This window comes from Mastigoproctus giganteus, chromosome 4 (assembly GCF_048544385.1).
Source record: "Mastigoproctus giganteus isolate SK-2022 chromosome 4, ASM4854438v1, whole genome shotgun sequence".
Taxonomy (NCBI): domain Eukaryota; kingdom Metazoa; phylum Arthropoda; class Arachnida; order Uropygi; family Thelyphonidae; genus Mastigoproctus; species Mastigoproctus giganteus.
The window spans coordinates 38,849,123-38,864,744 of record NC_143578.1 but is presented as its reverse complement, the minus strand read 5'-3'; the positions used below and the strand labels follow the sequence as shown (position 1 = coordinate 38,864,744).

Here is a 15,622-nt window from a genome sequence, read left to right as displayed (position 1 = left end):
ATTCACAAAGGGGGATTGAAGGGTGACACGAGTAATTAGAGACCAGTTAGTTTAACTTCTGTTCCGGGTAAAATAATGGAGTCACTGGTTAAAGATGCATTGCAGGATCATCTTGACAAGACTGCAGCAATAAATCAGACACAGCATCGGTTTGTTAAGGGAAAGTCTTGTCTGACAAATTTGATAGGATATTATGATGTGGTTACAAAGGAACTGGATGCAAAAAATAGTTTTGATATCATATATTTGGATTTCAGGAAAGCTTTTGACACTGTTGCGCATGGAACACTATTGTACAAATTGGAGCAGAATGGTATTAAGGGTAAGTTGCTACAATGGATTAAAGGATGGTTGAGTGGGAGAAGACAGAGGGTGGTAATCAATGGGTACTGTTCTTTGTGGACTAATGTTATTAGTGGAGTCCCACAGGGTTCGGTGTTGGGTCCACTGTTCTTTTTTATATTTATCAATGATATTGCTGAAGGTATATCAGGCTTAGTGTCGAAGTTTGCAGATGATACAAAGGTTGGCAGGGTTGTTAATGACAGTAATGGCAGTGTGCTACTTCTAGATCTTGTTGCAGTAGCACACTGACAGTAATGGCAGTGTGCTACTGCAACAAGATCTAGAAAATTTGGGCAGATGGGCTAAGAAGTGGCAACTGAAGTTTAACCTTGACAAATGCAAAGTACTGCATACTGGTAGAAGTAATCCCAGAGAAACGTACCAACTGTGTGTTGGTATGTTTCTCTGGGGTTTTCTACCACTTAAGGTGGTAGTAAATGAAAAAGACCTGGGAGTAATTGTGCAGTCAGATATGAAGTTTTCTGAGCAATGCAGACAGGCTGCCAGGGCAGGTCATGGGGTTTTATCAATGATATATAGGAATTTTGCTAGCAGGGAAAAGGATGTGATTGTCCCTCTGTATTATGCAATGGTCAGGCCACGCCTTGAGTACTGCGTACAGGCCCGAAGGCCTCATTTTAGGAAGGATGTAGATTTGCTTGAGCGTGTACGGAGAAGGGCAACAAGATTGGCAAGGGGAATGAAGGGATCCTCCTACCAAGAAAGGCTTAAGTTCTGCAAATTGCAGTGGCTGGAGACTAGGCCCCTGCGTGGTTATCTGATTGAGGTATATAAGGCCTTGAATGGGTTGAGCACGCTGAATTCTGTGGGATGCTTCCATTTGTTCAGATTACGAACCTAAGGGGGATAAATTCAAATTAAGAAAAGACAGATGTAGAATAGATGTGCGGAAATTTGCCTTTAGCCAGCGGGCGGTTAATTTCTGGAACAAACTTCCATTAGTCGTTGTGGAAGTTGATAGGTTAAATAAATTTAAGGAGGAACTGGACTGGCATTTGGAGGGAATGGTGTGATTTTTTTTTTTTTTTTTTTTGGCTGATGCTGCTTATACACTTGCTTTCTTGCATCACATGCCACTACTACTCCTACTACCTTTTTAAATATGAAAGGCATTATTTACACTTAATGCTATGGAAAGACATTGTATTGTATCTGGATAATATTATAGTGAAGATACTGTACATACTGAATCAGAAAATACCTGATTTAAAAGTGTGTGTGTATGGCTACTGCATCACAACAAAGAAAGAATGGAGACAGCCTCAATTCTTGAGAAAGCACTACACAAGTTAAGCCTCAGTTTCCATCATCCTTATAGTCCAAATATGCTACTTGTGAGTATTTCTATTTCCTAAGCCCAAGGGGGGGAGCCAAAAAATTGGCATTTTCCCATTGGACACTGAGCTAACAAACTTCAATTAAGAGAATCTTAAATCATCTCTCAACTTCTCTGAAGAATTTAGAAAGTGGGTGGAGAGATAGAACAAGCATATTGAACTATATGGGGTTATATTAAAAAGGAATAACCATCAAAAGCTCACTAAAGCAAAGCGATCACACCTCATAAGTTTCTTTTAGCTAAATTGAAATTGAAGGCAGGAGTTCATAATTCTTTAACCACATAACCATTCTCTTCATTGCCAACTTATAAAAACAAATCAAAACATATCTTTAAAACAACACATATATTTTTCATCAAAATGTTCACTGCATTTGTGATACCAACTAAAAAAATCCTACAAATGTATCACTGTAACTTTACCTCTTGAGTTATTTGTCCATAATCATTAGACATGGAGTCATAATCTGTACAGTGTGTATCATATGAAGAATGAAGAAGGTGTTTTTCAATCTATAAGATAAGAGGATTCCTGTGTTAGTCAATAATGGCATCAGCATAAATATCTTTGACTTAAATAAATGTTAAAATATGCTTATTAAACAGGATTATTTGTATATAAATAACACTGAAAATTAAAGAAACATGATTTTATAATATCATTAATAATAATATTTTTATGAAATGAATACGTCCTTTTTGTATTGCTACGGTAATAAATTGAAGTTTGCATTAGAAAACAAAAGTTTATTCTAAGATACCACTGAAAAAATATACCAATGTATAAAAAAATCATCTCTATTACAATACAGGGGTAAGAAAAAATTCACTATATAGTTGCATATTTTTATAATTTAATGCAGTTAAGTAGGAAGTATTCAAAATTAAAGTTATCCATAAACACTCACAGGTACTCTTACTTTTTTTTTTTTTTTTGCAATTGTTTCAATACTGTCTCTTCTTGTTTATACTTTTCTATTCTTAAAGACTGAGATACCTAGATTATGCCATAATTCATGAATAAAGATGACTGAATATCTATGATGAATCATTATTGGAAAACAGAAAATGCAGCAACAATTTATGAGCAGAGTGACAGCAGTACAAGACCACTCTGAAAATGTACTGACAATAAAAGTTGTGAGACAAAATAGAACCTACTGGATCTGTAGTGTATGTACACTACATTTTAAAAGTAATAGTGAATAATAGAATAAAACATTAGTTGTGAATAATTTTTTACATGGGCTAAAAGTATGGTATCAAGATCCCATACTTCCAGAGAATTAAGTATTAGCTAAAAATGTGCAGAGACCAGTACAATACTTAAGCACAGGCTCACATACCTTGACTTTCAGGGGTTGCCAGCTTTGGTAAGTGAATAAAAAATTATAACTGATGAATTACAATGAAAAATATACATTTTCATTTTAAATGCCTAGACAATGTCATCATCTATGTAAAATTGAAACATACGATTGTTTTGCTTCAGTTTTTATTATTTTTCAGAATATATGGGAGGCATACAAAATTACTGGCCATTGGTCTCTAAAACTAAAGATGGCACTCTGAGAATGCCAAAATACATGGCCTAACTGAAAGGGACCTAGATCACTGGCTACAGCCCTGTAAAATGATGTTCAACCAAGAAACCCTCAATTTCAATTTGGAGTCTGATAAGGCCACATTCCATTGAGTTGTTAATTACTGGAATTAGTTGCCTTCATGGGTGGTTGAGGCCAATAGCTTGGGGAAATTCAAAGGTCAGCCGGATAGGTCCCCATGTGAGGACAGAATACATAGTTTACCTTATTTTTTTATTATTATTATCTTGCCTATCTATTTACTTTTGTTCCTTTAATGCAGATATTATTGCTGCTGTTAAAAAAATCTCAAGCAGTATGTGACTTTCTAATTTACATCAGAGATCTTTTGTGTATTAAATTCATGTATGTTTGTCAGCAAGCAATATAACCAAATTGTCATCTTAGCAATTTGTGCTTGCTAAAAGTATAAGATTCCTAGCTGTTATGAAGTATAGTGCTGTAATTTTATTCCACACAGATGTGGATATGTAAATTACTAAAACATACTACATTTCTTTACTATCAGAGGTTTCTTCATTTAGTGAAATTCTTCAAATAGCCTTACAAGAAATTGGCAACTATATATTGGCCATCAGCAACATCTCTTAAGTATAAAATCAAACAGGCAAAGGTTATGAAAGAGACTACAAAACTATCAGCATCTTTCCCAATACATGTATGGTAATGGAGAACATGTGCACCAGGCCAATCTCTACTAATAGGGTTTCGCTCTATGTACTTGGTACTCATAGAACATGTACAATCAGTCAGCAGCATTCTGATAGCCACGATGGCAAAATGCAAATAGAGGCAAACAAAGAACACAAGTGCTTATTCAACAGTGTAATGTTCTAGAAAATAATGAAAAGCAAGCAATTGATCACAAGTTGGAAAGCAGTCCTGTAATGAGTACAAATATTAAAATTTCAGCAACAACAAAATTGTTAACTTGTACAAAATCCAAATATATTCCACTAATCAGCCATTTTGAAAATTTGTCTATCTTAACTTAACATTTTATTTTAAATATTTCTTTTAAAACAACATTTAGTTTTATCCATAGAACCAGCTTCCAAGTGGGTATATTCATAAGACCATTTGAAGACATACTAAATGCAGAAACCTTCATCAGAAAATAAATGTGGTTCCTTTCAGTAATTTGAAGATTCACAGATCTATAGCTAGTATGAATCAGAGCTGTACTACTCAATATGTTCTACGTTGATAATAATATTAGTAAAATAATAAGAGGAGTTTACCTCAATATAGTGCATAGAACACTTCCATATGATACCCTCCAGAAATTAAAACGGAAAAAACGAAAAAATGTACATTTTTTCGTTTACATTACATTCGTTTACCTGTACATTAGAGAAAAATATAAATAATTAAATAAACAATTTAACACAATTCAAATTAATTTAAAACAATTAAAAATCAAATTAACGCAATTAAAAGAATCTAATGAAAATATTCAAAACGATATTCTAATGTACCGGTAAGTTGTCGATTTTTTCGTTTTTTCCGTTTTAATTTCTGGAGGGTATCATACGGAAGTGTTCTACGCACTATATTGAGGTAAACTCCTCTTATTATTTTACTAACAGATCTATAGCATAAAATTATAGCATCATACTTCATAATAGCTGGGCATCTTAGGGTTTTAGTAAGCATAAATTGTCATGGTGACAATTTGGCAAACATATCGTAAAGGCGACTATGATGGTCTGAGACAGTATTTAAATTCTATACAGTGGGACCAACTGATGATGTTACCAACAGCAAACTCAAAATGGGAAGCATTCAAGGAACTAATCTTGGAGGCTACCAGGCTTTACATACCAACTAAGAAATATTGTTCAAGGTTTAGGCCTAAATGGTTGTCAGATGAACTAATGAGACATGTGGCAGAGAAGAAAAATGCATGGGATACATATAAATTAATGGGTGACATGGAAGCCTATGATAGATATAAGTTGATCTGTAACCAAGTCACAAAGGAGATTAGGCAGGCAAAGGCAGACTACGAAAAATCCTTGGCAAAGGATGCAAAGAAAAACAGAAAAGAGTTCTTTACATACTTGAACTCGAGAAGGAAAGGGATGAATCAGATTGGTCCACTGGATATTGATGGTTCAACAGTTGAGGATCCTGCTCAGGTGGCTAACAATCTAAACGAGTATTTTGCATCTACATTCACGCATGAGGAGTTATTCAGGAAGGAGAATGATGTAGGTAAAGTAAACATTGGCAGTGAGCTGGATGATTTTGTAATAACTGAGAGGAAAGTGGAGGAGAGATTGTTGAGGATAAACATAAAAAAGGCACCTGGGGTGGATGGGATCTATCCAGTTATATTAAAGGAGGCAGCAAAGAAAGTATGCAAACCCCTAGCCATAATTATGAGAGCTTCTTTGGACTCAGGGGAGGTACCCATAGACTGGAGATGTGCAAATGTAACCCCAATTCACAAAGGAGGATCAAAGGCTGACACAAGTAATTATAGACCTGTTAGTTTAACTTCTGTTCCAGGTAAATTAATGGAGGCACTGGTTAAAGAAGCACTGCAGGATCATCTAGACAAGAATTCAGTTATAGCTCAGACGCAGCATGGTTTTGTTAAGGGCAGGTCTTGCCTGACCAATTTGATTGGATACTATGATGTAGTCACAAAAGAACTGGATGCAGGGAATAACTTTGATATTATATATTTGGATCTTAGAAAGGCTTTTGATACTGTTGCACATGGAAGACTGCTGCACAAATTGGAGCAGTGTGGCATTGGAGGCAAATTGCTGCTATGGATAAGGGGATGGTTGAGTGGCAGAAGACAGAGAGTGGTAATCAATGGACACTGCTCAACGTGGACTAATGTTATTAGTGGAGTTCCTCAAGGTTCAGTGTTGGGTCCGTTGTTGTTTTCGGTGTTTATGAATGATATTGATGATGGGATATCAAGTTTAATGTCCAAGTTTGCAGATGATACAAAGGTTGGCAGGGTCGTCAAGGACACTACTGACGCTATGCTGCTGCAACAGGATCTGGAAAGGTTGAACAGATGGGCTGAGAGGTGGCAAATGAAGTTTAACATTGACAAATGTAAAGTACTGCATATGGGAAACAGTAACCCCAGAGCAACGTATCAACTCTGCGGTACCACACTGACAGTGGTGGAGAATGAAAAGGACCTGGGGGTAATTGTGCAGGGAGATATGAAGTTCTCTGAGCAGTGCAGACGAGCTGCAAGAGTAGCTCATGGTGTCTTGTCAATGATATACAGGAATTTTTCTAGCAGGGATAAGGAGGTGATTATTCCCTTGTATAAGGCAATGGTTAGGCCACATCTTGAGTACTGTATACAGGTCTGGAGGCCTCATTTCAAGAAGGATGTAGAGCTGCTGGAACGGGTACAGAGAAGGGCAACAAGATTAGTAAATGGAACAAAGGGTTGCTCTTACGAAGAAAGGCTTAAGTTTTGCAAATTACAGAGTCTGGAGACTAGGCACCGGCGAGGTGATCTGATAGAGGTGTATAAGGCCTTGAATGGTTTGAGCATGCTCAATGCCAATGGGATTCTTCATCTTTCTCAGAATAATCACCTCAGAGGGCATAAATTCAAATTGAGGAAGGACGGATGTCGGATAGATGTGCGGAAATTTGCCTTTGGCCAGCGGGTGGTTGGTTGGTGGAACCGACTTCCATCACTTGTTGTTGAAGTTGATAGCCTAAACAAATTTAAAGCTCAACTGGACAGGTATTTCGAACGAACGGAGGGGTGAAATGGGAGAGGGTTTTTTTTTTTTTTTTTTTGGGCTGATGCTGAATAAGCTTGCTTTCTTGCATCGTATGCCTCTACTAATGCTAATGCTAATGCTAATATGTGACTTTCACACACAGCAGAGCACTAATGGAAATTAATCACTCTACTACTTGGAAATTTTTAACAATGGCCTGAGGAGACATCCCACACAGAGGAACAAAGTTAAAAACTAAATATCCTTATATGCCATTGGTTAAAATTTTGCAGAATTACACCTGACTTTTGCATGTAAAAAAGCTCTGATCGAAATTAGAAAGTCACATACCACTTAGGATTCTTTTAAGAGCATAACATCCCACATAAAGGAAAAATGTTAAAACTCGTGTATGAAATAAATGTAGTATTAAACATTATTATATCTAATTTAAGAAAAACTTATACAATGTATAAAAAATGATGCTGTATGGCATTAAAGGCTATATATCTTTTTTATGTTGTTAGATAGCAAAGCTGACAGTGTTCAGTGGCCAATATAACTAGCTATAAAACAGGACTGTCTGAATGGCCATTTAAAGAAACAAAGAAAAATGCTGATGGCAAACCAAACAAAGTTTGTTTCAGTAATTTACAAAGTTCATAGATTGGGTGCATAAAATTAGCACTGCATATCATAACACGCACTTCTTTTTTTTTTTAGGAGCATTAGCAACTAAGGCCATATTGCTCAGGGGATATGCGGTATTCATTCCCTGACCTTTCCACGTCCTCCGTTTTTCCGGTCTAATCAAGAAGCACGTGCTATGCACTGCTGCTCCTGCCCACCTGGCTATGGAAGCGCCATATCATAACAGTGAATAAGATTAGGCAACCCAGTGATTGACGTGGGTGCAACAGCTGATAAAATGATTGGCACATGGGCATAACTGACTATTGTTCAATTGGAGTAACGATTCATATCAATCAGCACTTAATGGGGAAGTAGTTTCCCAATGAGTTCCTATAGTTTGCCAACAGTTTTTGTGGTCTGTGTCTTTACCTTTGCTATATGTTTTCCTACAAGATTAACTAATGAGACACAAATCTATCTTTATCTAAATTTATTAAAATATAATGATTTATTAAAATTTATTACATTTTTAAATTTAAAATTTATTAAAATATAGATTTATCTTTATCACAAATAAGTATTTCATCTTATATTTCAACAACATATTCACTAAATTTTTGTAACTATTTCTTGAACACTTTTAACATGTAATGAAGGTGCTGCATAAAATTCATAATAATGGCAGAAATTTACCAACTAAAATTCTAATTAGACAGAAGCTGTTTTGTATTTAATATATTTACATATTTCCTAGGCTAGAAGCTTTTACATTTTTTCTTTTAATTACTATTTGACATCTATCACAATGAATATAACCATCTATCACAATGAACATAGACATCTATCACAATGAATATAACCATTATTTTATCAAGTTCCAATTATCTGATTTTCCACCTTTGAATAAATAACAGCACTATGTAAACACATCATATTGTAAGTAAACATCAATGCTATGCCACTTCTGAAAATGGCAGGTTTTATTTGTGGGGCAATACTGAGGCAACTCATAGTGAAAGTGTGTTGCACATGAAAGATTAATGTCATTATAAAAAACTTTTAAACTTATATGATTTCAAATGCAAACCTGGAATTTGTAAGTCAGCAAAGGTAAAGAAAGCCAACATGAAAACCACACAAACTATGGGAAACTTACTGGACAAACTGGTTTGCCGCTACTGCAGTTTTTCCCTACATTCAGGTAAACAGATGGTGCATGTTATCGGTATTGGCAGTAGAAGTCTATGTGCGAAAATTTGCCTTTAGCCAGCAGGTGGTTGATTGGTGGAACAGACTTCCATCTTTTGTTGTGGAAGTTGATAGCCTAAATAAATTTAAGGCTGAGCTGGACAGGAATTTGGAAAGAATGGAGGGGTGAAATGGGAGGGTTTTTTTTTTTTTTTTTGACTGATGCCGCATAAGCTGCTTTCTTGCATCAAATGCCTCTACTAATGCTAATGCTAAGTTGAGAACAATATATTGATTGACAGGTAGGAGTGACAGATGATAACATCATAGTGTTAAGTGATTCAGTGACGTTATGATACGTGTGTATATATATATATATATATATAAGAATCTTTCTTTTCCTATTATTTCCTAACTTAACCTTTAAAGTTAGGTTATGAAATGTAAGGAAAAAATAAGGAAACCTTTCCTATTATTTCATAACCTAACATTTAAGGTTAGGAAACCTAACCTTAAAAATGTACAAAAAAATCAGTAATATGGTTTTTTTAATAACGAAACACTCATGAACTCCAATAATCTGTTTTTAATAATGAGAAAAAACTAATCATTATATCGTCGGTCATGCCTATGTGTCAATCAATATATCATTCTCGACTTCTACTACCATTACCAAAAACACACTGTCTTTTTTATCGAGAATGCAGGAAGAAACTGTGATAGTGGCAAACCAGTTTGTCCGGTAAGTTTCCCGAAGTGTGCCATGGTTATCGTGTTGGCTTTCTTTACCTTAGCCTGTAAGTCTACTTTGATTTTGCAAGATTAAAATAGTGAAAGGGCATATATTCTGCTATTATTAACAGAGTGGGAAAAAAAAACTAAGAAACAATTCCAATGGAAATTGGTTCCACTAAACTTTAAAAGTGTGCTACTCACCACAATAGAATGCAGGACATAGTTGTTACCAGGATGTGCTGCAAAGCCACTAACAAAGGGGTTTATCGCTGTTCTTGAATCATGAATTGAAATATACAGATAGACCGGTGATTCAGGATTAGAGTATTCCTCTGGTTCAAAATTTATATCCAATGAAAATCCTTGAATATAAAATAGTAAACTTAATTCATCTACCGAGATGTGGAATATTAATATTTTATAACTATCAATTACCAATAGTGTGAATTTAAAATAATATGTACAAAATTATAAAATAGCAAATGTTATTTTGAACTTTTCAAAATTACAAAAAAAGCAGGACTTTCTCGTCCTCTCATATTTCAAATTCTGCTAGCCAAAAAATAAATAAATAAATATATAAAAACACAAGAGGAGATGAGAAAATTCTACTATTTTTCACAATAATGTACAAACTTATCATGTCATAAGAATTTGTCATTCTATCGTTTGTTTCTCAAGCATCACAGAGCCTTAAATTTACTATATCAATATACTTTAAAAATTGTTTAATAAAGTTCTGTGTAATTCTCAATATAAGTAATTACTGTAATTTAAAACAAAAGTTAAAGATTCACTCTTTCAAACTAAGATACTAATAACTGGATCACACAATATGAAGTGGAAACAAAACCGGCTGAATATTACTAGAGATTTTCAGAAAACAAATAGCTGGTTATATGAAATAAATACTAGTTCAAGTCGGTAACAGAAATAAAGTTTTCATTAATTTCTACTGAGTCTTCAAAAAAGATTCATGGATCAATCATAGGAATACCTTTCTGGTACTATATGAATAAGCTTATCTCAAAAGAACAACCCATCTGTAGTTTAATTTAACTGAATATACAATGCAGAAAACAGTTATTTAAAATTTGTTTCATATGTTTTACATCACATTTTTGTCATCTTGAAGTATTTTGCATACAGTGAGACACTGGTAAAGCAAGAAAGGTTTCAGCGTAATTTTCGTGGATACTAGTGCTCCTCTTAAAGGAATTAGATTAAAGAACTTTTCTATGTTTAGTCCCTTTCCTAACATAAGAAAGTTTACCTTTATCACTAAACACAGATGCTGAAGAAATACTAATCGCCTGTAAATGAGAAAGCACCCTATAATTTGAATCAGAATGCTGTCAAGGTAAACAAATAAAAACTTCACAACTGTATAGACAAAAGATGATTCAAAGATAACAAGTCAAATTAGAGGGCTATGTAATTATGCAAAATAGAAATATCTGGCAATAGCTGAATGGGAGGCACAAACGTTCCTTCTTCTTTTAGCTGCTAATATCTATATCTACTGTGAACAGTTAAATCATTTAATACAAAATTTGGCTATTACTGGACAGAAAATATGACAATATGAAATTAAGTCAAAATAATATAATACGTCAAAACTAATTTGATAATTTCCATCCATTATTTTAAATAAGTTACTTCTTTTTTTCACTTACCAGAAGCAGTAGAAATAAACTGGGTTATATTTTTCCATATAACATTCACCATGAAGCAGTTATACCGAATTCCAGAATCAATAACCGGAAACAGTTTAACACGAAACCTAACAATAAAAATGTATTTATTCAATTCTGTTTATTATTAAATTTAACAACAATATTAGCATACACGAATAAATTATAAATCCAGTTTTTTATGTAAAAATACAAATATATACTAACAGGCAGTAGCTTTCGAGACTGGCGTGTCTCTTCATCAACTGAAATTCAAATACAAAATACAACGGATAAGTGCAATGAGCTGAGTGAGGCACCTTAATCATGTGCCATTGCAATGGCATATGATTAACATCTCTTCATCAACTGAAATTCAAATACAAAATACAACGGATAAGTGCAATGAGCTGAGTGAGGCACCTTAATCATGTGCCATTGCAATGGCATATGATTAACATGCCTCACTCAGCTCATTGCACTTATCCGTTGTATTTTGTATTTGAATTTCAGTTGATGAAGAGACACGCCAGTCTCGAAAGCTACCGCCTGTTAGTATATATTTGTATTTTTACATAAAAAACTGGATTTATAATTTATACGTGTATGTTATTTCAACCATGGACTCCAGTACACCAGGCCCATTCGTTACTACAACAATATTAGTATAATGAGGAATAATGAAGGTAATGTATTTAATGGCACCAAGTCCCAGAAACTCACTGTTTTCTGTCATCAGGAAGATGGGAAACAGTGAGTTCCCAAGACATAGTCATAGATTGTTTAAGTGTTTGGCATTGAGGTTAGTAAATCCTTTAAATCGTATCATTTTAATAATAAATTAGTTAATCTATATGATATAATGATATAGTATTTATCAGTTCATTAACATAATACTGCATTTTGTTTCACCACTCTTAACTCTTTCAACAACACTGGTCACACGTAAAATGTTACAAAAATGAAAATACCCAATCTTGACTAATTTTATGCTTCTGAACACGAAACTTACATTAAAATTTGTCGATTGGCTCTTGTTTCCGAATTACAGTTGGAGTCTCATATTAGTGAGTTATTCTACATTATCAACTATGGTTCTCAGCAAAACGCATGGCAACACTGCAGTTTCAGTACCACCATGCTCTTATCATGTTCAGCAACTGTCACCTTGCTCTGCATCACTTGATAAGTTGTTGCCTCAAATGCATCTTCAACTCTGTTGCAGTAATCCTCGAATACAGCTAGGTACTGGGTGATTTGTTCTCAGTTAATGGTTGTTCTCTGTGAGATTCCTACTTTTTGCACAGTATCTGTGTCATGTAAGATTAATATGCCACGTAATTGTGTGATAGTCTGTTATGTATGTGGAGAAGTCATATTAGCTTCAAGAAAGTGTCCCTTAACTCGAGCCATAAAAAAGGTCTACTTTATTATTATTATTAGCTATATGTTGCAAGGAAGCCTGAGGCTTATGCTGCACCAGCCAAAAAAAATTTCTCGAGTTACCCTTGAGAGAGAGAGAGAGACAAAAGTAGAAGGAAATCACCAAGAAAAAGAAGAATGATGATATCCAACTCAGGACCCTGGGTGTTCCAAGCCCATACTCACCAGATGTGAGCCCCTCTTGTACTTTGAGTGTAAAGTAGGTGACCAGGACAAGAACTGGGCTCCACCTGTATGCTGCACTACCTGTTCATCAAAACTCAACACATGGGTGAATCAAAATGGACATTTTATGCCTTTTGCAGTGCCCATGATATGGTGGGAGGGAGCCAACAAATCACGTCACTGACTGTTACTTCTGTATAGTGCCTCCTATTAGAAAAGGATGACGATGAAGAAAAAATGGACAGTGAAGTACCCAAATATACCATCTGCAATTTGTCCCATGCCTCACAGTGAAGTACTACCTATTCCTGAACCACCCGACCATTTTTCTGTGCACTTTGATGAAGATGAAGACAATGATGAACATCAACTTGATATACACGAAGCTGTACAGCAGCCGTCTAAGTCAAGGGATTCACCATTTTGTCCAAACTTTTATCCTTCTGAACCACATAAGATCACAGAAAGTGAGCTTAATGACTTCATCAGGGATTTCAAACTGCTGAAGAATAACACAGAGCTTTTGGCCTTGAAGCTACAACAGTGAAATCTTCTAGATCATTCTGTGAAGGTGACAACATTTCATACTCAAAATAAAGACTATGATAAATTCTATCAAACAGAAGGAGAACTCACTGTTTGTAAGGATGTTGATGGGCTAATGGCAACAATGAACATGAGGCACGTTCCCAAAGAATGGTGACTATTTATAAATGCTTCTAAGGTTAGCCTTAAGGCTGTGTTATTACATAATTGATATATGCTGTCCACAAAAAAGAAACATATGCAAACATGGAGAACATCCTCTTAGGTGTACACTATCAGAAGTATGAGTGGCAGATATGTGGTGATTTAAAAGTAATTGCCATTTTATTAGGACTACAAAAGGGTTACACTGAGCATGCTTTCTTTGTGAGTGGGATACTTGTGCCAAGGATATGCACTATGAGAAGAGGAGTTGGCTTCAATGAAAATTAATAACACCTGGAATGAAGAACGTAGCATTTGAACCTCTGGTAGATCCAAATAAAGTTTTGCTTCCACCATTCCACATCAAACTGGGGCTCATGAAAAATTTCATGAAGGCTTTGGAAGTGACCGGTCCTGCATTCATTTACATGCAAGAGAAATTCGTAAGACTTAGTACAGAGAAGATTAAGGCAAGCATTTTCATTGGTTAACAAATAAGACAACTTTTCAATCATGAACAGTTTGAATGTGTCCTTAGTGATAGTGAGAAATCAGCTTGGAAAACCTTTCGAAATGTTTCAACTGGTTTTCTAGGAAATGTTAAAGCTGGCAGCTTCTGGAAGATCTCATTACTTCTTATGAAAAACTGGAGTGCAATATGTCATTGAAGATGCATTTCTTGCACTCACACCTGGATTTCTTCCCACCAAACTGTGGTGCTGTCAGCAACGAACATGGTGAGCTTCCATCAAGACATCGCAGCAATGGAACAAAGATACAAAAGCAAATGGAGTGCCGCCATGTTAGCTGATTGTTGCTGGATGGTGAAAAGGGATGCTCCCAAAGTTGAATACAGGTGAAAGGTCCCATGTTTGATACAGGTATGTTCGCAGTTACATCTTACCCATATAAATAAAAAATATCTTGTATAAATATAAAAAACTACTTTTTTTGAAAACAAGAGCTAATCTGCTATTTTAAGCACTATTTCCATGTTTAGTACCCCAAAATCTATAAAGTAAAACTTACTTTCATGCCAGTAACAAGATATGACCCAAAATTTGTTGTTCGGTGTAATCTTTAACTTTTTTCAACTGTATAATTTTTTTATTTTGGTGGCCATTACTTCAATCCTACTGGTTTACTAATTTTGAAATGTATTTATTTCTGATGACCTAGCATTTACCTTGTTTTGAGAAAACAAAATCAAAACCAAACTGTCTGGCCTATCATAGTGCTTACGTGAAGTCATGCTATTCCTCCATAAATCACTTGTCAGTTCATGTATATTTTTGTATAGTTTAGCTTTTAGCAGTTTCTGCTATCCTAAGTGTAAATTCTAATTTATTTAAATATGCAAATTCTTGTTTATCAGTCATACTTTGTAACTAATGTAATGCACTTGAAGAAAATGGTAGCCATATTCCCCTCCATAGATAGCTGTTTCTAATCAGCATTCCACTGATATACTCTTTTATTGCATCTCTATCTGAGGGGAGAAACTGGGTGTCTACAGTAATTAGTCTCTGATAAGCCTTGTTGTTTACAAAAATTACTCTGCAACTGAATATTAAATACAGCCACTCCCCGACTTACTTAAGGGTTGCGGTCCGCAGAACTCTACATAAGTTGAAATTTCACTAAATGCTTATGCAGCACTCGCAAATTTGATTGACGCAAAAAAGAAATGTTCTACGAACATGTCAATAGAATTATTTATTCAATTTTTTTATCTCATGTACAGGAAACATTACAAAATTTTCAAAATTATAAAATTACAAAAAGAAAGAGGAGACAGGCATAATGTCAGCAAGTTTTACCTTTTGAGCATTGTTGCCAGAATTAACTCTCCAGCTGCTAAGCACACCAATGCAGAAGTTGAGGGCTGTGGAGATTTAGAAGAAGTTTTTTCCAACACATCACAAAATTTCTCTGCAGCTGCAGAATTGGCACTGGTGACTTCACTGCATACTATAATGTTTTGGAAAGCAGCGAGATGTTTGAACCTGTTAAACCACCTGTTGCTTGCATGAACTTGGCCTGGGGTTTGCATACTTATTCTTAATATCT

The 15,622-nt window shown here is 35.0% G+C and overlaps 1 protein-coding gene across 1 annotated transcript in view; it reads right to left on the bottom strand.

The window, feature by feature from the left end:
• Positions 1-15,622, bottom strand: part of ppk11 (pickpocket 11) — a 56,951-nt gene that overhangs the window by 29,794 nt on the left and 11,535 nt on the right. Inside the window, exons 3-5 of the mRNA XM_090372212.1 lie at positions 11,258-11,364; positions 9,783-9,943; positions 2,129-2,218 (exon numbers count right to left, since the gene is read on the bottom strand). Coding sequence (XP_090228338.1) covers positions 2,129-2,218; positions 9,783-9,943; positions 11,258-11,364 — 358 coding nt within the window. The remainder of the gene's footprint in view (positions 1-2,128; positions 2,219-9,782; positions 9,944-11,257; positions 11,365-15,622) is intronic.